The sequence below is a fragment of the Sturnus vulgaris genome, chromosome 3, assembly GCF_052056855.1.
Source record: "Sturnus vulgaris isolate bStuVul1 chromosome 3, bStuVul1.hap1, whole genome shotgun sequence".
Classification (NCBI taxonomy): domain Eukaryota; kingdom Metazoa; phylum Chordata; class Aves; order Passeriformes; family Sturnidae; genus Sturnus; species Sturnus vulgaris.
The window spans coordinates 28,465,894-28,490,824 of record NC_142245.1 but is presented as its reverse complement, the minus strand read 5'-3'; the positions used below and the strand labels follow the sequence as shown (position 1 = coordinate 28,490,824).

At 40.0% G+C, this 24,931-nt stretch overlaps 1 protein-coding gene across 10 annotated transcripts in view; it reads right to left on the bottom strand.

Annotated features, from left to right (window-relative positions):
* The window catches only part of TTC7A (tetratricopeptide repeat domain 7A), a 210,488-nt gene that overhangs the window by 119,200 nt on the left and 66,357 nt on the right, over positions 1 to 24,931 (bottom strand). For 9 of the 10 annotated variants that reach the window (XM_088162812.1, XM_088162811.1, XM_088162813.1 and 6 more), the window contains 6 exons: positions 24,020 to 24,141; positions 17,603 to 17,681; positions 14,382 to 14,542; positions 13,888 to 13,951; positions 3,912 to 4,049; positions 3,453 to 3,536 (listed from right to left, as the gene is read on the bottom strand). In XM_088162812.1, the coding sequence (XP_088018938.1) occupies positions 3,453 to 3,536; positions 3,912 to 4,049; positions 13,888 to 13,951; positions 14,382 to 14,542; positions 17,603 to 17,681; positions 24,020 to 24,141 (648 nt within the window). Of the gene's footprint in view, positions 1 to 3,452; positions 3,537 to 3,911; positions 4,050 to 13,887; positions 13,952 to 14,381; positions 14,543 to 17,602; positions 17,682 to 21,874; positions 21,944 to 24,019; positions 24,142 to 24,931 lie in introns of those variants that run through there. The other variant, XM_088162817.1, reaches the window with a different exon arrangement.

Here is a 24,931-nt window from a genome sequence, read left to right as displayed (position 1 = left end):
TTCAAATGTAATAGTGAAATTTTGTCATTTAGCTATACATGCCTCTCTTGTTCAGTGAATAAACAGCTCAATACAAAAGGCACTCCTAATAACGGGTTAAAAAGCAACCAGACCACACCATCTTTCTCATTATGCAAGTTGCTGAGAAACACAGGAAAGTGAAATTGCTGTCACTCCATTATTTCCACCACTTAAGTGGATAAAAGACAGACAGGAAGGTTATGCTTCCCTGAGTTTTTTCATTCACTGTTTTAGGAAGCCCCAAGACCCGTAGGAACTCACTGAAGTGATGTGCCTATTTTTGTTAAGACACATGCTTTTCAGAATAATGTGTAAACTCAAGCCTACGTGTGGTAATGAGCCAAGGTGGCTGGCTTGACATGCAGACTGATCACTTGTGAAAAATGACAATCACCATTTGGCAATTTTTTGGCTGGCAGGAGAAGAAACTATATTGAAATTTTACTTGATTGACTTAATCTGGATATACAAATTAAACATACCTCTAGTCAAATTCAGTTTAGAATAGAGAGCAAGATAGGATTTTCAACTCTGACCTTCTTAGAAGTGCCATAAAATCATAAGAACATGTTTAAAAAAAAAAGAGAAATCAAAGTTTGCAGCATTTACAGGTTGATAAAACTGTTCCTGTCGTGCCCAGGATTTATGAGTGCAATTTGCTGTACTGCAGAACAAGTAATGCTGCAGGATGTGAGGTTTCATTACCAAGAAATGAGATCATGAATTGGCTGTGACTGAGACAGGTGAAAATAGATCTTCACCTATAAAAGCTCAAGTGTACTCTGCATTCTGCAGTCTAGACTGACCACATTGTTTTCTCATCAGCTCTTTCTGCTAGACTGGAGCACTTGCTTTTAAATGAACTCTGTCCTACTATCAAGCTGCAAAGCAATATAAAAATGTATGCCACATCTCCCATCAGCAAGATGACGCATTGCAGAGTATATGACAGGAATCCTCAGGGAATACTTTGGGATTAGAAGTGAAATACTGCACAGATGGGATTGTTGGGTAAGGGAATTCCCTCTGACCCATATAGGGCTCAGAACATTTAGCGCTGTTACATCAATAGGCAAGATCAGGACATTTTACCTTGTAAATATTTAAAGTACAGGCAACAAGACATGATGTACTTGAAAATCTGAAAAGATAGGACAGCTACAGAGATTAAAAAAATAAAAAGGAGCAATATAAATATCTAAATACCAAATATTCTGTAACATGTAGGGAAGGTGAAGAAGTATGCAAACACAGAATGGACAAGAATGGAATTGCCATACAAGTTGTTTGAAGCTAAAGGTCAGGCCTCACTTCTCCATGCTAACCTAAGACTGAAGCACAATTATTCTCTGCATATACTCACTCTCAAACATCAGCAGTTAAAAATCTTCATTTGCTCTCCAGCACACTACTAGAGCTACAGCATTGTCTGCTGTTGAGAATCAGGCTATACAACTTGTAAAGCCAATAAAGCTCCCAGGCAAACCCCATGTTCATGGTAAGATTCTGTGCCTTTCTATCATGGTCTGTGTATCATTGTCCTCAGTATCAAGGGATCAGGTACCTGAAGGATTTGCAAAGATGCAGAGGGCAGGACTGTGCTAACTCCAGCTGAATTCCAAGGTGAGCTGGACATGACATGTAAGCTGCCATTTGACCTAGGTCAGTGCAATACCACAACATTAACACCATGGCACCAAGCTCATTGTTTATGTATTCCAGCAGTAGCTTCAGGTTTCCTTATACATGATTGAGTCTAACAATTGTTTCCAAGGTTTTGAAATGCTTGCACTGAACTTCTGTAGAAATCTGTGAGGCCCTTTCTGACTCAAGATCTCTGTTCAGCTCCCTGCTGATCTAATATGCACTGTCTAAGCTTTGCTATCTCATAAATCAGTCAGATCTGTTATATTTAAAAGGAGACAAAGATGGAGTCCCAAAACAGAGTCAGAGTTTGCAAGGTCCCACAGAAGACACCCCTGGTGCCTCACAGAGGGGTCACTACAGATTTGCCTAGGGTGTTCCACAGATCCCTAGTGATTTAGGCTCCACACAATCTTCACAGGGCACTCTTTCTAGTGTTCCACTATCCTTTTTTTTTTTTCCTCTTAATAAGAAACATGAACTGGTGTTGTTGCAATCAGATGCCATCATATCTTGTCCTAACCACCACAGACAAGATTAACTCCTCCTTTTAAGAGCTCTTGAAGACTTGTTTCTCTCAGACTTTGTTTCCCTCCTTTAAGGTGAAAAAAATAAGTTCAGTCTTTCCATAGTACTGCTTACTATACCCTTAGTCACATCTGATGCTCTTTATTAGACTTTCTCTCATTGTCCTATATTTTTTTTTGGAAGTAGAATGCTTAACAACAGATAGTCTTCCAAGATAAGGCTTTGCCTATGCTCACAGAAGTGAAGGAATTCCTTCAGACATCTTCCAAGCTTTGCAGCCACTTAAACCTCACAAGACAATTTCTTTGCAGAAGCATAGATTCATCTCTTATTTCCACACCAAGGCCACTGTTTCTGGCTCAGCTTATAGCCATAAAAGGCCAGTAGTAGCTGGAATTTGGCAAACGAGTGCCAGTTGGTGGACTCCACTCAGGTCTACATGGATTCCTGTACACTCTATGGGCACAGAGTATAGGACAATATTAAGTGATCTACTACTGCACAGCATCAACTTACTCCTACCTCCCAAACATGTACATGGGAACTCCAGAATGAACTGGCTAAATTTTGTACCATCTATATTTCCTACAGAAGTCTGCTCTTTTAAGACTAATAAATAAAAGCACCTGTTACCTTTGCCTAATTTTCACAACCACATTTCAGCCATCTCAGTGGTTTACTGATGACTTTCATAAATACCACACTAATTTTAAAAAACCACTTATGCAAATACATGACCATGCCAGCATTCACATTGTTTCTTTTTCTAGAGCATATTTTACACCAAGCACTTTAAAAACATTAACCTTGCAAGTTCTCAACAACAACAACAAAAAAAAATTACATTTCCTTTAACAGATGGAGAAACCACAGCTTAAGTCAACTGCACAGAGACACAGAGTGAACTGATAGCAGTTTTAGACATCAGTTCTTTCTTATACTAAGCCCATTTATGATGAACCTACAGACAATGGACAGCTGTATAATGCTTTTCAACCCACAGCTATGCACAAAATCCATTTTTCTCCTTGGTAATGAGTAAAAACCACTACACAGAAAGAACAGTACTCAATACCAACACACACCCCTCATCACAAAGTGCAATCAGAAACTAAAAAGAGAATACTGTCCTTTCATAGAGCTGCCTGATAGCACCTACTCCCACAACACACATGACTCTACACATTCAAACAAGTAATCCAGATGCACTCTTCCAGAGGAAAATGTGCCCTTTCTGAGCCCTTTGGTTTGAACCTTACCTTTCCACAAGCTACCATGGACAGGGCAAGCTGGTACCAGAGGTGAAATTCATCAAATGCAAACTTCATGGCTCTCTCCAAGCACTGAGAAAGAAATGATGAAAGGAATATCAGACTTTATTCTCCTCCTTACACCTTTCATCAAGGCTGCTGCTTGGGTCAGGAAATGATTTGTTGATGCCCTGGAGACCCAGGTGATGTTTGCTTTTTTTTAATTACACCATTTACACTTCTCAGCTAATGGGACTTGCTAGTGTTCATCATCACTTCAAAAGGCAGCCACTTTGTTCAAGTGCCCACATATAAATTACGTTAATGTCTCAAACAGTTCTGTGTGCATTTCTGGCCCTCGCAGCCATAGCTCTGTAGCTGTTTCTGCTAACTGCTAACTAGCACACTCCATTTTCACCTTCCCCGACAAGCCAGCGTGTTTGGAGGGGCAGAGGCCGAGAGAGGTACCTCAGACAGCATCACATACTGCCCTCTTCTGCCCAGTGTGATGCTGAGGAGGTCGTAGACTGCAGAGGCATCCCGGAGGCTGACGGCTCGGTCATCCTGCTGCTCCGGGGCTCGGCTGATCACTGCGTCCCGGTTCGCCTGTGCACACACAAGTGAGGCTTCAGAAACCAAGAGAGCAAAACAGAACCGACTCCTCCATAGGAAGCTACACCCAGCACTCATTGCATTTTGTTCAAAATCATCTCATGGTTTTTTTTCTTTTTTTAAGTTTGTCCCAATGTAAGGAAGGTGTTTCCACAAAGGTGCTTTCTACCCACACGAAGCAAACTGAAGAAGATAGCTGTATCTACAGGAAAGAACTGCTACACATATCTCATCTGGATTTGTGTCACTGAATTAGAACATTATGAAACAGACCTACCAGATCCCATTTCCTCAATAATTGGAAATTCAAGGCCATCCTTAAACCATCTTCCTTATTGTCTCAATAATTAGAAATTCAAGGCCATCTTTAAAGCACCTTCCTTATTACTTCAATTGCCTGCAACTGTGGTAAATGCTTCCAAAGCTGGTCATTTATCTTCTGTGTCTATGCTAGATTTCTTCACAATAGCATCCCTTTTTGTTGTTCTTTTTTGCTACTCACCTTTTATTTTTTAATTTGAGAAGGTTGCCTAAGGTAATGAGATTTGCCCGTCATCAACTTTAAGCAAATAAAGGTTTGGGCAATGCAATACCAATTAAAAAAAAAAAAGAATATATAAAATATGTTTTAATTTTGCTGATCTATCAGTACATTGCTGGGCCTAGATCAGGAAGAAACATTACTTTCAGAGAAAACGATCAGTTCAGCAATTTCCAAGGATGTCCCAAAATACCACATGCCACAGACTCAAGATTTACCTCAAAATCCCAGCTCTTTGCACTTTTCTGAGCACAAAGAGGAAGATGACAATTCCAGAGTAAATGGAAAAGTCCCTCTGATTTCCAAACAGAGTCACCCAGACTGCCCAGCCTCTGGGAGAGGCAGTGTTGGATGACACTGAGCCTGAGCACCACCTGACAGCATAGACACACTGCCCTGGGCTCCTCAGCTGAAAGGGGTGCAACATCAGACACTCAGGTCTAGACATCTAAAAGATCAGAAAAATTAAGAAAATTGCCAGCAATTTCACCTTGAGCAAAGGCAAACAAAATGTTCCCTCCTTGAAACAGGAAGGTTATGAGATTTATTTTACAATACAACTATAATCTTACATCTATTTCTTTCTAATTGTGGGGAGATTTCTTTTTCTGTAAAAAGGTTAAACATGGGAATTAAGTGTAATAAAAATTGCCAGAATATGCAGCCCTTAAAGCCCACGCGTATTTCATTGTGATTAAGCTGCAGCTGTTTCATCATGATTTTATCTGTGCAATGCCCCAGTTCAAAGCACTCTTCATCACAGCCTCCAGCCGAGACTGCAAACACAATTACTGACAACTAACACAATCTCGACCAAGAGCTAAATGGTGACTGCAGTTAAAGGCAAGCTGACAGATCAGAGCCAGTCCAGTGTTTGCACAAATAAACTTACACCAACTCCTGCAGCCACAAAGGCATTTTTCTTTTTCATGCTACTGCAAAAGACACAATTCGTGATTAAAAAAATAGTTCAGAACAACAGAATGCATGACAGAATGAAACCAACTTTAAAAATTCTTCAACCAGAGTACAGAGGCATAGCTTGTCTACCTTTATTAGAAGAAATAAAAAAGAATAAATAAAATAAACACATTTAAGCTCTGTTTGGATTTTACATAAGACTGCTACTTTAAAAGGAAAAAAGGAGTTAAATAAACCCATAAAAAAGGAAAAATAAGCCCATATACTGTATGATCCTTATTGCCAAGTGAATCCTCACAGGTAAATACATAATAGCATTAAGAGTTTTCTCTGCACCAGTTACATTGTTATGACAATTGTTTGCAGCAAACAGCTACTGAGATAGCACCCCCATGCTCTGTAATCTCATCAACAACCTCCCATCACAGACAGCTATAGCTTGATGCTTTTTTGAGTGTCCATCAAGTACCAAGCTATGATTTTTAAGTGGATGCATTAGCAGATAGAAAATTAATCAAAACTCATGACCGTCTGTCATGTTTTGCCACAGATACTGGTACTAGAATGAAGGACACACCAAATCCTGCAAAAGGATGCCACATTCTAAAACTGCAGTCATACTGAACATATTCTGTATATCATACTTTACCCAAGAAGACAGCAGTTAAATGCAACATATGCATAGGCATGACGAATATTCTTTCCAGGAAGGTCATAAACCTGCTGATTTTGTTCAAGCTTTCAAATCTCAAAGCCATAGAAGGTCTTTGCAATCTATCACTCTCTATGCTTCCATGCATAAGAGTTGCCACTAGCAAATTCATTGTTGCTTCTCTCAACAATTTTTTCAATACTGAAACTATTCTCAATTGCTAATTCCAGCTGCTCTAAAAAATGAATCAAGTGCTCACATTATAGTAGAGACATAAAAGCCTCACAAACCCCAAAACCAAAAGGTGCAAACCTCATGAAAAACTGACTGAAAAGCAGCAAGAATATGGATTGTGTCTAATACAATAAGGTAAACCACCATCCTAAGTAAGGCTCAAGGTACTACTGCAGTGTACATACACAGGTCAGAGAAGGGAATGTGAAGCACTATTTCCTGAAGCCCACTCAGGAAACTGGCGTGCCTCTGTGGTCTGCCTCTCACAGAAGGCAGGCTGCTGTCCCTCAGATCATCGTCAACCTTTTTTTTCTTTGCCTTTGTTTATGTTTTCGTAAATATTAATTTGTCAGTGAGAAATCCTGACAGTCACCAGCAAGTACAAGGGGAAAACAGTTGCAGACTTACTGCGATAAAGAATTCACCCATTCTGTGGGATGGGGAATTTTACCTCGTGAAATGTACAGAGACACTTCATTTTGCATTTGAGTATGCAAAAATTCTAAGCTATTAACACAAACATTTTTTCAATACCTGTGTTTCTGTTGTTTCAGACCACTAATTTTCCTGAACACAACTGGAAAAAAGATTATTTGTACAACACTGGTCTCAAGCAGTTTATCCATAACCCAAGCAACAATTTCAATTTGTCCTACTGCATTATTTCCTCCCCCTCCACTATTAGCAGCAGTAAAACACAGCTACAAATACATTTTCAACACCTCCATCATGACTACTCCCTTTAAGCTGTTCCCATTGTCACACAGACATGCCTCACAGCACACAAGCAGGATGGAGAGAGATAGTAAGTCAAACCACAAGAAGCTCTGTTCAAGGCTGTTTTGTGGGATGGAGAAGGTACTACCAGTGCTACCAACGTAAGTTTCACCACTGGGAATTAGCATAACTTGCATTATAAAGGCAAAAATATACAGTCAATGCCCCCTTTTTTGAAGTATTCCAAGGTAATCAAGCAACTCAGAGATTCATCACCATTTGCATATTTTGGGATACATTAGGCACAATTAGCTGTGCATGTAGGTGGCTCAGACATGACATCAATCCTATCTGGGGAGACTGGACATATTTTGTAGTCAGCCCAGACCTAGGACATTGAGCATCTTCAGTCCCCCCTTCCCACAGCCCAGGGACACAGCCCATCTGGAGGCCACACATGCCCGAGAGGCTCCAGCCCAGGCTGGTAGCCCTGAGCTAACTCAGCACTCAGTCATTGTGGTGTCTCCAAACCTGACAGGACACAGAACCTGGGGTCAGCAGGGCTTTTCAGTCTGGCTCCAAACACAGCAATGGGGACTTTCAGACCCTATGCCCCTATCCCTGCTCTGCCAGCAGGGAACAGCTCTGCCTTCCCGAGCACCCACAATGCTGAGCTACACACAGCTTGGTCCTTCCTATCCACACACAGTACATTTACCTGCAAACTTGATAAGGCCCCTATCCACAGAGGATTTGCTGTACATCAATGATGCTTATTTATGGCTTGTTTATTTCAGGAAGAAAGGAAAAGAGCCACAGCAAATCCAAACAGCCATTACTTCAGCAGTTATTACGCACACAGTTACGCTGCGGAAAATTAAATTTTACCACAGTACAAAGATGTGCTTCTTAATAAAACGTCAAGGAATCATATGAATTACAATAGAGTATATTCCATGTAGCAGCCCCTTCTTACAGCAATTAGCTATGAAGTATCCCTTAATTGCTCACTTTGAAACATGGCTTCCCCTGCTTTTTTCCAAAGAAGAAAAAGAAAGCAATTAAAATCTTTAATGAGTGCCTGCTGCCTGCCCCCTAATTCATGGGCATTCGAATGTTCAACTTGTGTCTTTTCATAATAGACATAATTGCCAGATCCACTGCAACCCATCTATACAGAACAGCAGCATGTTTTACACAGTGTACTGTAATAATGTAATTGGTGTGATTCAATACTACCATTAAGAGAGAAAAACAAATGTTGTGTGTGTAAGATTGACAACAGGCCTTTGAAATCATGCAATTGATGCCTTTTCTGCTAAGAGCTGGGAAATATTTAGCCCATATCCTTTGGGTCTCCCTTCTGGCTGTTTTGCCTGTACTGCCAACAAAATAAATGAATTCCTCACAATAACAATTAAAATTAAATGCAAGAGGCTACAGACTTTTTGCCTAAGTTATTGATCATCTCTCCATAGCACCTGAAGGTTTCCCTCACGAACATATGCCAAGAAAATATTCAGGGTTGACTGCACAGCTGCTGTGAAAATGGCATGTGGGTAAAACAGGGAGGACAAACCATACCCCAGGAACTTACAAAACTCCTCTCAGAGAGATACTACAACTCATTCTACTTCAGACCAGAAGCACAGCAAATGAAAACTGATCCCCTTGTGAACTACATGGCATGCACCTCATTCTGGTAAGCCACAGACCACAAGTTACTAGTACCCAATTCAGATGTCAATTCATCAAAACAGACCATTATAATTGCCTATTAAATATGACAACATAGATATATCTTACACGTTTCAGGTGCATTCTAACACCTTGTACTGCAGCAGAACTAATTTTGGAAACATCACTGAAAGCAAGACAGACATACACCCCCATCCAAAACAGCCAAACAACCCTACAAAAATGGAAGACAGAGAAGCAGAAAGGAAGCAAGTCTGTTTATGGATATTATCCTGGGTAACAAAGTCATCCATTTGCTAACAGTTATCTGGATTTAGAAAGCTATCTTCTAAGAATTTACATTCTCCTTGCAAGTTTTGAAACAAGACTTAGTACTGCAAAGCAGAAGAAAAAACACTCTCACACCCTGTTCTCCAGCAACTCGCATTAGAACCATTTATTCAAGAGGTAATTAGCAGAGGTAGTGTATTTCCCACTAGAAACATCCTGCAGTCCATCTTTGCAGGTCCTGAACACATAGCTTTACCTTGCAAACCAAACAGAGACAGCCAGATTTGCTACTGTAAGTGCACAACTGTGATTTGGCAGGAGCCAACAGATCAGGCAACCCTGTCCCCAGTTGTCTCTTTCAGCTGCCATAGTCCAATGGCCTTCAGTAAAATAGTCATGATGGTCATCCAGCTGTTGTATCATCACTGGGCTTGGTGCCATTAAAAAAAAAAAAAAAAAAGGAGAACAGAAAAAACCAATCTACAAAAGCAACAATTCTTCATCAACCCATTTGCTGGGCAGCATTATTTTATAAAACTAGGAACTGAAGAGCTAACAGGTTTTATTTATTTCAGTGTTTAAAAATACATGGGTTTAACTTTATTCTGTTAAAGGCATGCTCACAGCTACGAGTTTGTTCTCACCAGTAAAAAGAACAGGACAAGTCCCAGTATCTTCCTTCCCCCTCACCATCTGTTCCATGCTCTCAGGCCCTCCAAGGTCAAATCGCCTTTAGGGATTCAAATCAGAGATAAGATGGGGATGACATTTCTAATCTTTGTTACACAGGCACAGAATTATTAGTTTTGGATACAAGGAGCTCCATTTCCAGTATAAGTGAATACAGAGCCAAAAAAAATAAACCATGTTACCTGGTATGTTTAGAGGACCACATCAGCCAAAACCTCCAGTTTTAAGAGCCATTGCCAACCCCGAATAAAGGCTTTTCAGACTGTATGTTGGACCTCAGATTCAAGAAGGGAAGGTTTCTAAATGCAAACAAAGAACTTTTTCTTTTTTTTTAACCTCAAAAGTAAACACAAAAACTAATACTAAATGTTCCATTCCTGGCTCTGAGAAGCTTCTGGCTAACTTTAAGGGCAGTGCAGTCAACTCTGAATACTCTTGAGAACAGCTATTAAAATAAACAAAACTGCATCTAAGGGTTAGTCATGCCAAACCTCCTCTGTCTACACCCTGCAGCTCAAAGCACCAAAGTCCCTGATGGCAGAACCGGTCCTGTTCCCATCAGTAGGTGAAGCAGAAAAATCACACTGCACCAAGTCACAGTATGTCCTCAGTTCTCCTCACAAACAGTGTCACTGGTTTAGATGGGTTAAATGCAGCAAGAGAAAGGACTAGTGGTTTAAAAATAGGCAAGTCCATGTTTCTCCAACATGTGATAAGAAAACAACATTCTGCCATAGCCTGGGCTTGTAAAGGCTGTCACCAGCTGGCCTTCTTGGTCTGAAGGAACGCATTTTCCTCCTCTCAGAAACACAGCCTATCCATACAATAACTTAGGCTATACAGAAGGAATGATAAGAGTAGCCAGGAGACCACAAATACCCATAAAGACAGCCTTGACTGTGGCAAGCTTCAGGCTGCCTGATTTGTTTCACTAGATTCCTTCATGAGAAATCTCCAGCCAAAGGCTGTGACTAAGTAACAGCTGGCACAGACAAGGAACATTTGCCAAGCTCAACAACCAGGATTCTTTTCATTGTTTACTGAGATACCTCAGCTTATGAAAATAGACTCCCATTTTTAACAGCACATAAAGAACACAGGAGGCAATTTGTGAGAATGCCAGGGCAAAGCAGGCTACAAGCTTTCACTGTAAGTGTTAATATATCCACAGAAGCATCTTCAGAGCCATGAAAGAGGATTTCACATTATTTGGCCATTTGAAAATCTTTTACATACTAAGGCTCAAAGGCAGAGTGAAATACTGAAGGAACCATTAATTGCCCCTTTCAAATATATTCTCATTTCATCCCACCAGAATATGCAAACTGGCTCCCTTGCAATGCAAGGGAAAGGGATAAGTAATCACAAGCCAGAACCCTCCATCATTAAGAGCCAGAGAAAGTTTGGTAAGAAACGGGCTCTGGCTCTCAAGAACTTCAAGGCAATTTCTTGCTTTCCCCTTTACAGGAACAGCTCTACTTCCCATTAACATCTTCCTGGGAGTCACAGAGATCCTAGTAGATGTCAGCTTCACCTTAGGAAGGCAAGTCAACCATAAAAACAGAGTGAATTTCAGCATCAAAGGTGTTCCAGGGGTACACTTACTGAGAAAGTACCATGCCTCCTTCTCAGCACATATTTACCTTGAGGTTCTCTGATGATTTATGCTCCTCTCCAGTACATCTTTGCTCTGTCCCCTTCACAGGCTGCAAATTTTTTCTGTCCCTCCTTGCCTTAATTCTGTCCCCCTTCAAGGTAATTTTGGAGTGGTAGGAGTCAGGAACAGGCATGTGAAGAAGCTCTTTGGCTTCATAACCTTGCAAGAGAGTTACAATGGCCTGACTGCTCTTTGTCTCTTTAAAAATCAGAGAGAAGTACCTTTCTGGTCAGTTTTGCTCTGACAGACAGAAGTGTCAGAGAAATCAATGTAATTGCATACTTCTGTTTCATTTTAAGGGGTTCACAATTGTAAATACTGGAAGAACACCTAATCCAGCCAAAATCCAGGAACAACAACTATGTTGTTTATTGGCCTACTGAAACATATCACTTGCCATTGATATTCTCTCCAGGAAGGAAAGTATGCTTTAATCAGTTGTTAATATTGTATCATTAGGGAGAGACCTCAATTGGAAATCTGCTTCCTGTTAACTCATTCCATGAGCTTCTGTAAGGTGTTTATTTATAGAAAAAAAAATACACAAAACCAAAACCCAAAACTTCAAACAAAAAACAAACTTGTACAAGAGAAAACTAACTAGCCTACAGCAATGCTGTTATGGAAAACATGTCATAAGTTAAACAAAATTCCCCTTCTAAGTACCATAATAAAAATATACAGGAAAGTATTTATGGATTACAAATATATGTAAGAATTAGATTGCTCCCTCTGTTCCTTCACTTAGGAAAAACATTCATGTTGTTCCTAAGTGCATTTCTATACACTTGTCCTGAGTTTTAGTTAGAACAAACTCATGGCAAGGCTGACGCAAGATGAAGGCTCAGATATTCCATTTCCCCAAAATCAAAATACAGCCACACGAGTCCTAGAGTGCTCTGCTACATGATCTTCTTTTGTTTGTTTTATATGTAGCAGATCAAAGTGCCTTGCATCTTCCTCCAGGAAATTCCTATATATCAGAGGCAGCATTTAAGCATACACCAAGCTTACTTATTTAACCCGGAATTCAGCACAGCAGTCCCATTTCTACCAATAGCATTTTCACACTACTTCATCTGTAACTTAGCTACAGGACCAGTTAGTTCACATCTTACACACTATTAGACAGGCATAACTTTCACCTCTTCAGCATAACAAGACTCTGGAGTTTGAGGTTCCACACGGCCTCTCTAACTGCAAGTCCAGTCCCAGAAAGGCTGGAGCAGCCAGTTCTGTCACTGCTCCAGATCTTCATCCTCCTCCTGCTTGGATCAGCCCCGACAAGCCCCACTGACAGGAGTCATTCCGATTTTAACAGAAGTGCACATGATACCCTACAGGCCCTCACTCCTGCAGTCTCCACTTCTAATTATGAAAGCCCCTCTGACTGAAGAAAAGCTCTTGAAAACACAAAGCAGATGTGCTACACAGGTTTAATCTAGAAGCACTGAAAAGCACATAGCAACACTCAGATGTACATGATTTTAAAGTCAATTTAATATTTTGGAGTGGTTTCACCTCTTCCATTTTTACCTGAATTTTAAAAGCAGACAATATTAAATTGCCCTGTTCTGAAGATGTCTGTGGGAAAGAACTTGAGCGAGAAGAACCAGACAAGAAAAACTGAAGGAAGCAAAAACCAAAATTTCCACCAAAGTATCTCTTTTCAATTTGTCTGAAAGTTATTAAAAAGTTCCTAAGAAAGTTGTCCATGTACCAAGGTTTTGAATCTCATTTCGAGGTACAAGGGACCACCCTGTATTTAAAGCAAAATACACATTACTTACACATTTTCAGAAGACATTTCTTACACATTTTCTGTATATATGCATCTTCTCAGAACATGAAAATTATCAAAGGTTACCATGCAGTTATTTTTCCTACAATTTTATGCTTGCCTCTTAAATTGATTTTTTAAAGCCATGTTATAAATAGAAGAAATCTAATTATTTCACTGTAGCTTATTATGAATGTTTCTGCATGTCACAAGATTTCCTGTTTCACCGCATTAGAAATTGTCAAAGATCACTCCAGACTGAAAAAGCCAAGGACTGCAGAATAAGGAATGAAAGTAGAGTACTGCATCCTGCAATTCCAAACAGCAGGTACCTCCATCACTCCTGGCTTTAGGCAAGGCTCTCTTCCTCTCATTCTTGATCCATAAATCCACACACATCTACTGACAATATATCTAGACGTCAGAACCTGCACACAGCTATGGTGAACGTAGTCAATTTCTCTTCTTGATAATTCCCAAAATTCTTCACAGACATTCCACTTAATAAAAGTGGTGTCACTAACAAAAGAATAGACAGCATTTTCCACTCTGCATCTGAACCCTTGCTTCTGTTTATCTAGGGAAGATTCTGTAAACAAAACCAACCAGGAGACATGGAAATGCTAGATATCCCCTTGCACTATTAATACCACAGGCTCATTTTTGGCTTACCATGGATTCACTGATTAAGAGCAGGAGAAGAGCCTCTTCTACGTTGTCTTGAGGGCAGTACACACTGAAAGACAGAATACATATTTCTGAGCAAGGTCAAGAGTTATCCTGTTAGCCTCTTTCTCATTTCACAAGAGAAGCAGTAACTTGAAACATCTCATGCATAATTAATTTGCTAGGCAATACTTTCTTCGCAGGTTCACACAATTAAAAGCTCTGCAATATATCTTAGATTAGCTATACTGGACCATAAATAGAGTATTTCAATTTCATAGCAAAGACAACACTTTGGTTGGACTTTCTTCTTTGGGGGGGGGTGGGAAATAAAAAAAAAATAAAAAATCAGTCGACGTTTAATGTTTCATTTTTCCAGCAGACTTTTTACTGCAAAGTTGAAAAATAAGAAGGCACATGAATCAGTGACATAATTAGCAGTACCGAAGAGTGTTCAAATACACTCCTTCCAGAAAACTGAAATAAAAATGAACACTTACTTCTCTTCTGAGTACAGCTCAGGCCTCCGACAAAGAAGATTGCTAACATAAGACTGATATTCCTTGTTCATGAATTCAGGAAGAGGATCAGATAAAGGGCTCCAGTAACAGTCTTCACTGAGGGAATGGAGAAGTACTTGGGCTAGCTGTTTGGCTGCAGTCTAGAGATCAGTACAGAAAAAGGCATGCATCAGTGAAGCCTTCTCTAACACAAAAGATTCATCCCTCACCATGTTCCACCTCGGGAAGGAGATGTACCAGCATGACAGTAACACTTTTCAGAAAGCTGGAGTAGCAAAATCAGCTGCTAAGGTCTACAAAAGGGTCAGTTTCTTCCCTTCTGAGAAAAGACCAAACTTCTGCATTTACACGGTCTTGTTGCAATGCTCTAGGATAAAAGTTACCAAAAAGGCCTGACAGCAAGGGATGCTTTGGTGAACAAGGACAACTGATTGCCACATGGACTGATGAGACAATCTCACAATAGTTACTATACAGGAGCATGATGACACTACTTTGTGTTCTCAGCCTCCGAATTTTGTATGCAAGTCTCAGGACCACAGGTGACTTTTCTGTTAGGTTTAAAAGATCAATCTTTTATCTGTTAACATCACTCTCCCTTGTAGACTCTTTTAGTTTCATCTTGGTGCTGCTTCTCTATTCCTGCTGCAGTAAAGAAGGAAGGAGAGAAGATGCTTAGGAACTTTATAGTGAAACAGCAATATCACATGTACTTTTTTACCATGAAGGAGCCAAAGATCCTTAAATAGCTGCTTTCCACTTCACAGTCACAGCTGGCAAGCTGGGCTCAAAAGGCGGCAAGTTAACTTCACTTAGCAAAACCATCTCTGGCATTTACCTCTGTGTGATACCCATCAAATCTCTAACTTCTTGCACTGTAAATAGATGAGGCTTCGAACAAGTGTCATAGACATCAAAATGGGTGGTGTCTTCTGTGAATTCTAAGCAGCACACCACTCTCTGCTGCAAAGTAAATACTGCACAAAACAGAGGGCAGGTTGAAACTTCAGCCCTTCTGTCCTGATGCTTGCAAATAGAATTTTGCAACTTCTCTGACTACTGGATATGTATTTTATATGAAATTTACACTTTGAGATGTGTTATGAGCCCACCAAGAGTAATTTTCTTTTCAATACCAGGACATGTATGTTATAGATGTCATATCTCAACATCTATGGGATCAAATAAACCACACTGAGGTTAAAGTTCCTATTATAAATTTCAGAAAAATAACTTGTTTTGATGCAAGGCTCTTGATTTTCATTCACCTCACCACACATGAATTCACTGAATTAGCCTGAAATGCAACCACAGCAGTGTGCACCGCCGCTTAAACATCATAAAGGGAGGCTTCATAGATGGCGATGATCTGAGTATATATGATGGTGTCTCAAAGAAATGTCATCCTGTATAACTCCATGGAAACCCCAAGACCTTCGATGCCCTGCTACTGACAAGTTACAGAAAGCTGTCTGTTTCTAACTAAGCTTTTCTATGCTTTTTATAGCAAGAAACTATGAGCAAAATGGCCTAGGGCCCTGCAACATTAGCCAGTATCATTTTATCATCTCAGTGTGTAATTATTTAGTCAGTTTTACCCTGAGGAGTCAACTCTCCTATATTTTTTTCCAACAGTCTTAGAGGGGAGGGAAAATAATTTGCCAGCAACACAAAGATCTCTACTGGTTCACAAAGAAGTAGGAGTACAGTTTGTGGTAAGCCATTCAGAAGGCAAGCAACAAATACTTCTAGTGCCTTTAATTTTAATATACAGTACAGTAGCTGTGTAAATTAGCTTCACTCTTGTTTTGAATAAGACCAAACAAACCAGAACAAGCCAAGACTCTGATTTATGTTATTACTGCCTTTGGCTAAAAAAAGCATCATTATGCTTGAAGAACACTGTGATCCCACAAATTAGTGGAAAAAAAAAATCATGTGTTTTACTTTCATGCTTGAAAAACTTGTTTAATTAGGCACATTTCTCCCTTTGCCTTCTTGACGGCTCTTTAAAAATAAATAAGAAAATGAAAATGCAACTTCTAAATCCCAGGAAAATGTATTGAATGAACACCTTGAGAGGTTCCCTAAGGGATAAATCCCCCAGGAGTGCTGTACAGCTGTCCCCAGCTGCACAGGGACAGGAGCAATTGAGCCACGTTCTGTCACAGCCTAGGAGTAGCAGATGGTTAGATTCATTTCAGCAAAATGATAAAACAGGCAAGCACAAAAATACCACTGAACCCTGATCTCAGTTTGGAAAAGGATGCAACCATCTGAGTGGACAATTAAGTGATTTCTTCTAATTTGCCGCACAAGCTTCCACATGCATCTGTATTCTTAAAAATCACTACGCAAACCCATGCTCACCTCCCCTCCCAACTTCTCTAGAATGACACAAAACACAAAGCAGAATCAAATGCAAGTTTAACTGTAAGAGTATCAATGCTTTTAGGGCTGCAAAGCTTTCATTCCCAGACTGTTATTCTGCAAGCTGTTGACCTTGTCACCTCTTGAGTAACTGCAGGACAAGATCTCTCCAAGGAGGACAGGGAATAACCAGTTAAAGGTCTATAAACAGGCACATGAATATTTCTTCACCTGAGATATTCAGGATAAAAGGATGCAAAGATGCAGAATAACAACACCAAAAAGAAAAATTTAAAACTATTAAAATCACTTTGTACTGTATTGAAGAGGGTTTTATAGAAGGAACACTGAAAGATGTCAGTCTAAAAAAGCACTGCTTGTTATAAGACACAGAAGTATTTAATGCTTCTATGTGCAAATGCAGAAAGGTGTGCATGCACACCAAAACTGAGAAAGAAAACAAGACAGCGTCATCTGAGGACAGCACTGTCAAACTAATAACATGTTTCTAAGAGGGCTAGAAAATGCACAGTAATCAAGAAAGCAAAATGGTCAAACAAACAAAAAACAGAACACAAACCCAGCAAAAGTAACCTACATGCCCAGGTCTGAAAGCCTGAAGGTTTCAATTGGGCAGATCTTTGAATTAAGAGGATCACTTGACATATCACTTCCAAAACTTAAAAAAAGAAAAAAAAACAAAGAAAAAAAGAAAAAAGGCCAACAATCAATCAAGTGAGGACAAACACATTTCTGTGCTACAGCACTGGTCAATCAAGAGAATTCCTGCATACCACACTGCCCCACCCCCCCATCTCCCATTCCCTTACCATTTTGAAGGTCTGAGTAGATTTTGTTTCTACAGTCCGTAGTATTTCTCGCAGACTCCTCATTCCTTTAACAATATTTCTGTGAGGAAGACAGGAAAAAAAAAATGAAAACCACTCAAAATCAGCACACTGGAGACAGAGTATTTTTATGATGTGCCAAAGCTCGGGAACACACCTGAAGTTCCAACAACCCATGAAACAATCACTAACACTGAGTGTGCAGCAGCGAGACAAGTCACTATGAGGCACAGACAGGACAATGGCACAGAGCAAGGCAGCGACTGCAGCATTGCCTACTCCAGATGGCTTCCTAAGCAAAGATCACATTCACATTTGATGAACAGAGGGGACATTTGGAAGCCTTTGATAGCTCATATTTATAAAGCAGATGCTGCTCCTTAAAAGCATCCACATCTCCTCTTCATACACACAGATTGTACTTGTTTGAATTACATTGAGCTTACGTGATCCTTTCATATGACGATTTCTTTTAGGTGGTGCTTAAACGCCTTGTGTCTGATGGTCCAGGCACATGATGAAATTAAAGTGGTTTAAACAGTTTATTATTAGGCAGCTAAGTTGCAGTAACTGTCTGCAATCATAGCTTAACCTGCAATAAGAGGGTTAGACTAAAAGAAAAATATTTTTTAAAAAATCATATTATTCTGCATACACCATGAGCAATTATAGCTGACTAGTTGCCAAATGCTATCTTAATCGTGTCTGTGCACTCAGAGAGATGCAGAGAGGAAAGATTAAACACTGGACATATCAGTTAACACACTGTCAGCCTATCAGCTGTTCAAGGCTAAGGACATGGCCTCACCACCACAGTAACTGCAAAATGGTTCAACACACATTTACTGCAGGGTCAAAGCTAACCAAAGAAATACAAGCTATCAGAAAAGAAGCAATGCTGTACAAGGCAACAAAATAAGCAGTTGTACTGGTACATTAACCGTCACTTCAGCTTACCCAAGAGAATTTTCTGTGCAGACAAAAGCTAAATTTCATTTACAAACAAAGCCATAAAAACTTTTTCTGTCAAACTGATTAAATTTTGAAGGTAAGCAGTAGAGACTGCACTTGTGCCTGCTTTCATGCACTGCAAACCTTCTTGCACTCCAGAATCAATAGCAAGCATTTGATGACAATAAAACAAAAGGTAATTATTTTGGGGGCGCAGGGAAAAAAATGTGTTTACCATGAATGTTGGCTACATAAAATGCCACCCTAAAGCTTGTAGTCACCACGTCACAGAATGCAAATGCATATGGCCTTGCTTCCAAGCAATACCCATCTCAGTTTTAAATTCTGAGGTAATCCACAGACTATCTAATAATGGGCAATGTACAGGCAAGCAAGAAAGCAAGATAAGAGCAAAAAAACCTGAAGACTTGTAGAGAAAAGTCTGATGCTGTCTTTTTTCCTTCCATTTTCTCTCAAGTAAAAAAATGTGCTTTGAGTTTATCAAGAGGAAAAAAAGCCCAAGAAAGTTTTTTTAAGTTGGACTTAAATACTTCAGGAAGCACTCCAATGACAGGGCCAAGACACCACATGCTTTTTAGTGGGTCTAGAATAGAATACACTTACAAATATGCAGTTCGGGACCTTATGCACAAAGAGTGACCATATCCAACAGAACTGTTTACGTGGTATTTACTATCAGATAGAAAAAAAAATAATAAATTCCCCCATCAAAACAAAATTCAGCTGCCTTTCTTGATTACTGAAAACTACCAGCATTTTCTGTTCTTCCATAGATTCTCTAGGAGGCTGGACAGAAGAGTTACAGAGTGTAACAGTTCTACATCAGTTTCAAAAATGCATTTTTTTAGGTTTCTTCTTAGCATAATGATATTTATCTTAATAAAGTGCCAATGAATTGCATTAACCAATATCAGAAAGAAGAGTAGTGACCACTTGCAAAGCCAATTAATTTCACATTTGGCACATACTTATGAGAAGAAAAACCTACAGAATGTGATAACAGGAGACAGATTTGTTCCTAGAAAACTAAAGCACCATTACAGTTCAACGTTTTATACTAGGCCATAAAACAAGTTAAGCCTCCTGGCAGAAACACCTTGCTCTGGGGTGGAGGGAAGGGGAGAAGAAAAACAAGGAACAGACACATTGAAGTGAATGAAATAATAAATGGCAAATTGCTGTCCATCTGTCAGTAGTCAGGGCTGGAACCATGCAGCACATGACAAATGCTTAGGAACACCTTTAACAGACAGCAGGAGTGCAAAATGGGCAGCACAGGAGGAGCACCCAGCACTCACCACCTTTCAGACAGACAGCTGTGCCCGTGTGGTAAGGATCTACCAAAGAGCACCCACTCCACCCCCTGAACTCTCAACAATACCAGTTCTACAGGGCTGAGGATTTGGTTTAGCAGCTTTTGTATTTGAACTTTATCAAACATTACTGAGCTGTGACAGGAGACAGAGCACACCTGCCAGCATTCTGCAAACACAGGAGTTTGTCTTTCCACCCTACTGTTCCAAGCCAGGAAACCATCCGAGCACATTTCATTTTGAGCATATGAATTGCTCTGCTCATAACAACAAGGAACTCACTGTTCCATTAATATATGCCCTTTACATAATAAATGTGAACTTGAAGGGACTTTTTTTTAATTAGAACCTTAAGAAGTTAACAAAAAGAAAAGTATGTATTTGGAACAGAAATACAAGCTACGTAGATGACTGGATGAGGATGCAGACATAAAGCCTCTGGCAATCCATGGTGAAAACACTTGATCTTACTTAGATTAAAAACTAAACAATCTTGAGCCTCTGCAGGACTTGAATAGAGGACTACCTGGAAATCCCAGGTAATGCTGCCTCAAGCCATGGCATCAGAAGTGAACATTAGATCATGGAAATAAAATTAGTTGGAAGAGTCCACAGGCCCCTATTATAATGTGAGGAGGCCAGAAAAAGAAATGAGGAAAAACAGGAAGGGAAAAGGACATGATCATTAAATTGCCCTGGTTTTAGTTTTAGCCACAGTAGTGGTCAGAGCACCATTTGAAAAAAACATGATGAACAGCAGTTCAGGATTCAGTTACAGCTAATCTAATAAAAATGAACATAGACAATCATGGGCACAAACTGTGACAAAGAGCAACTTGAGAGTCCAGTCAGTCCAGTTTGGCGTAAAAATATGTTTTGTGCATGTACCTTGTTAATATAGATTAATTACCAGTCCATGAATCAAAGCAGTCATATCAGAGTTGTCATATAGTTTGGTTAACATGACATAAAACTTTAAGACACAAAAAAATAAAGAAGTACACTATTTTCTATGCAAATTGCTGGGAAAAATATTGACAACAAAGGAGTAAACTGTGGACACAGAGGTCTGTAAAGACAGTCCCCCAACAACATGGTCACCAGCAGACCATGTTCTCGTCCCCACTCATTTACTGCTAAAACAATCAGTTGCCGACAGAACAGACTACCTTAAGATAATTACATGGCAGTTTGCAGCATCATCTCTCCAGAGTAAAGCAGTACCCAAAGCACAGAAACAGCAGCACCACTGCCTCTGCCCACTTCCTTTTGCATCTCTGCACCTCACCCAGGTTTCTAGCAAACCATACCCTGTCCTTAAACAGCTGTTCATGCACAGACACAAAAAGAAGAGGCAGTAAGAAATGAGTCTAATATTCATACGTCTGCATTAGAAAAAAATAACAAACCAACCAAACAAACCAAAACCTAGTGCAGATGATAACGTGAAGACAACTGGCTGTCTTTTACAGTATGACAGCATCTGCTTTCCTATGTTCTGCATCCACAGCATCAACATTCCTCACTGGAGGACCAAAAAAAAGCTTTCCTGGGTTGCAGCATGGTAAACTGCAGGAAATGTGTCTTCAGTGACACAATGCTTTTCCATGGCATCTCATTAAAAGCATCTGTGACTTCTATAGCTGTAAGACTTGCTGGCCCTTACAGCTGGCAGTTCAACACCTGAAAGGGAGACTGGACCTTTCTTTTATATTGGTGTCTTCTTTCCACTGCATACTGCAAGAAAAAAGGGCATCCCTGACCACAGTCCAAGAAGAGCACATCTGATCCTGCCAGCAGGAACAAAAGCTTAATAGCACTCGTATCCCTCAGCTCTTCTGCCTGTTGAGACAAGAATAAAGCACTCACTCTTCCTTTTATACACGTGTAGCACTGGGGAAGGACATCCCACCTGACAGAACCTACACCCTGACAGCTTGAGCAGTACCATCCAAGGCTTATTTCCTACCTGAACACGCTGGAAGCAATAAGGGGAACAAAAGCATTTCTTTGAGCTGTTCAGTATCAGGTGGAGTAATCTATTATATTCACGATGCATCCTAAAAGGCTGCTTCCCATATCCCTCCCCTTTCCTTAATATATCCCAATGCTGCTTATGCCCTCTCGTGGCAGAAACCACACACACATTATTATCAGCTGCGGGGGCGGACAAGTTGCCACATCCCACCAGGCTCCTTTTATCCCAGCAGACCTTCCAACCCTGGCTAATGTTTCTCACTTGCACTGCAGGAGGTAAGGAGCCCGTGGGATTCCACTCCCATCCCAGCTGCAGGAGCTCCACTGCTCTTCCATCAAAAGACAGCTACAGAGAGTATTCTGCTGCTATTGCAGCAATTCAGCTTAAAATCAAAGCACAGCTTAATTCACACATGCATTTTGCTTCAATTTGTTTTCCTGCAGTGTTTTTTGTGGTTTGTTTTTGTTCAGGATTTGGCTTTTGTTTTTAAGGCTATCATTAAAATAATATGGGAGGGAGCACACAGGGTCCACAGTAATAGCCAAAATATCACACTAGATGTAATTAACTCATCACTGATGAAGACTGAATTTACAATGTTGCTGAATAAAATGAACATGAGTTTGATATTCAAAAGGTGGCTGGAGGACATCAGTGCCATATGTTCTAAATGAGATTTTATTTTACTACATAGTTTATGAGCTTACTGGCAAGACCTGAGCTTTTTGTTTGCCATTAGAAGGGCAGAAGGTTAGGAAAGCACATACTGTGCCACAGCTGGCCAAGCCCAGCTCACCTGGGAAAACCACATACCAAGCAGATACTGAGAATATGTTTTACAAGTTCATACTTTGCTTTATGCATAAACTTGCGCTTGTCTGACTAAAGGGGGCGTTTTACAACATCTGAGCTTTGTGTTTTTGTAAGCCCCCAGGTTAAAACAAGGCCTGCCTGAAGGCACATCTCATGGATATGCTTACAGGTACGGTTTTGCTCTACATGCATGGACAACAGTGGCTATCCAGTCACATTTAAAGTCATCCTTGGGGGACAAAAAGGTAGCAAAAAAGCCCTAAGCAAGAAGCAACCCTCCTCCTCCAACAGAATTTAAAAATGGTCTCAGTTTTCTACAGAAGGATTTAAACTGATTTTTGCTGGCATTTTTTTCCTAGTTTTCTTTTTTTCAATTTTCTTTTTTTTTTTTGCTTTCTTCCTCATTCTACTCAGCAGGAAAAGAAGTGAAAAAAATAAGAGAAAGTATCTTTCACTGGGGGTGAAGGCAAAAAAAACAAAATTAAATATTTGTGAAGACAGTTTGTAGTGGGAAACCCAGTACCTGACTCCTTGATAATAAATGGGATATGGTGCAAAAAGAGGACTAAGGCAGGATAGATTCCTACAGGTATTGTTTACACATGCTGAAGAGACACACTCCTAGATGACAAAATCTCTCCACTGGATAACCAGAGTTAACTATGTTTTGAAGACATGGCCTGGTTTAGAGAACACCATGTCCTCACCAGTGGCCTTTGGAAGTGGGCATTCACAGGGTCTGTTCTGCTGATCTTGAGAAGGTTTTTCACTGTAGGCTCGTGAAATTCACTGTAGGCTTCTAGACACTAGCTCTTCCTGCCCTTCTGAAATTCACTGGGAGCTGTACTTCAGAGGCATAATAAATACCCTGGAGCAGCATTGTTCCTGCATACATTCTCCATAGTAAAAACACACAGATCTAGGGCATTGATTAGGATATTTAAGACCTTAGACAAATAAACAGATAAATAAATGAAAGAAACTACCTGTAAGACTTCACTGAATTCTAAGCCAGACACTTTGGCTGAAAATTTTAAGGGCACACAGCAATATAAATTCCATTCCCCTTGTCTCCACAGGGAGCAAAGCTGAGTCAAGACAAGAATTTTGTTCTACCCCACCCTACTTGTAGGTCTGGAAAAATTATGCTTAAGACTCTTAAGAAAGACAGAGAAGCAAACAGGAGAAAGGGAAGGACACTGAAGAGACATGAGGTGAGTCACCAGCCAAAAGTCGTAACAGAACACAAGAAAAAAAATCAGTCCTCATCTGAGACAAAACATGCAACATTATCTCATTTTATTAATATCTGCATCCACCTACCCTTTCTTTAACTGAGTCACGTAGGCACTCTGTAGAGCTGCTTCCAGAAAATAGGAAAGTTCAAACTCAGAGTAAGTCACATGGCTGCCCTTGATACTCCTTGAATGTGTGTTGTTTAAGGTCTGTAAGAGGAAAAAAAGAAATATCTGGGAATACAGATAACTGTCAGAACCAGCCAGGTCCCCATGAACCAGTGACATCTTCAACAATAAAATGTTACATTTATTAGTTATTAAATGATGTTATAAAATCCATTTTAAAATAGATTATATGATGATTTCCATGACACATTCAGCATGCGAGTTTTGAAACACTATCCATTTTAATAAAGTAGAAAGCTATATATTAACACCAACAGCTTGGGAAATAGCACTCAAACTACAAAGACCCAACATGTTGCACAGAAATCTCAATACAATGTTTGAGTAGGTTTATCTGGTTCAATATAACATAAATATTTGTTAAAAGTTAGCAAGTCATCAGGAGTCCCGATGGAAGAATCTTAAATCTTTCCTCTCTTTGTCCCATCAAATGTTTCTTGGCTTTGCTTCCTCACAGGTAACAAGCCACTTCCCTTGCTGAAAGCTGCCTCTCCAAAGCAGGGTTTTTCATCTAGGACTGGAGAAGGACTATGAACTTCTACTATGTCTATCACCAATCCTGCATTTTTGTCTCTGTGTCCAGACACAACTAAGCGAAAGAAGGTAGTAGAGAGGTGGGGGTTGGTCTCCTACGAAGTTGCAAGTGACAGGACAAGAAGAAATGGCCTCAAGTTGTGATTTAAGGAAAAATTTCTTCACTGGGAGAGTGGCCCTGCATTGGAACAAGCTGTCCAGGGAAGTGGTGGAATCCCCATCCCTGGAAGTGTTCAAAAAGCATGTGGTTTTGGCACCTGGCAACATGGTTTAGTGG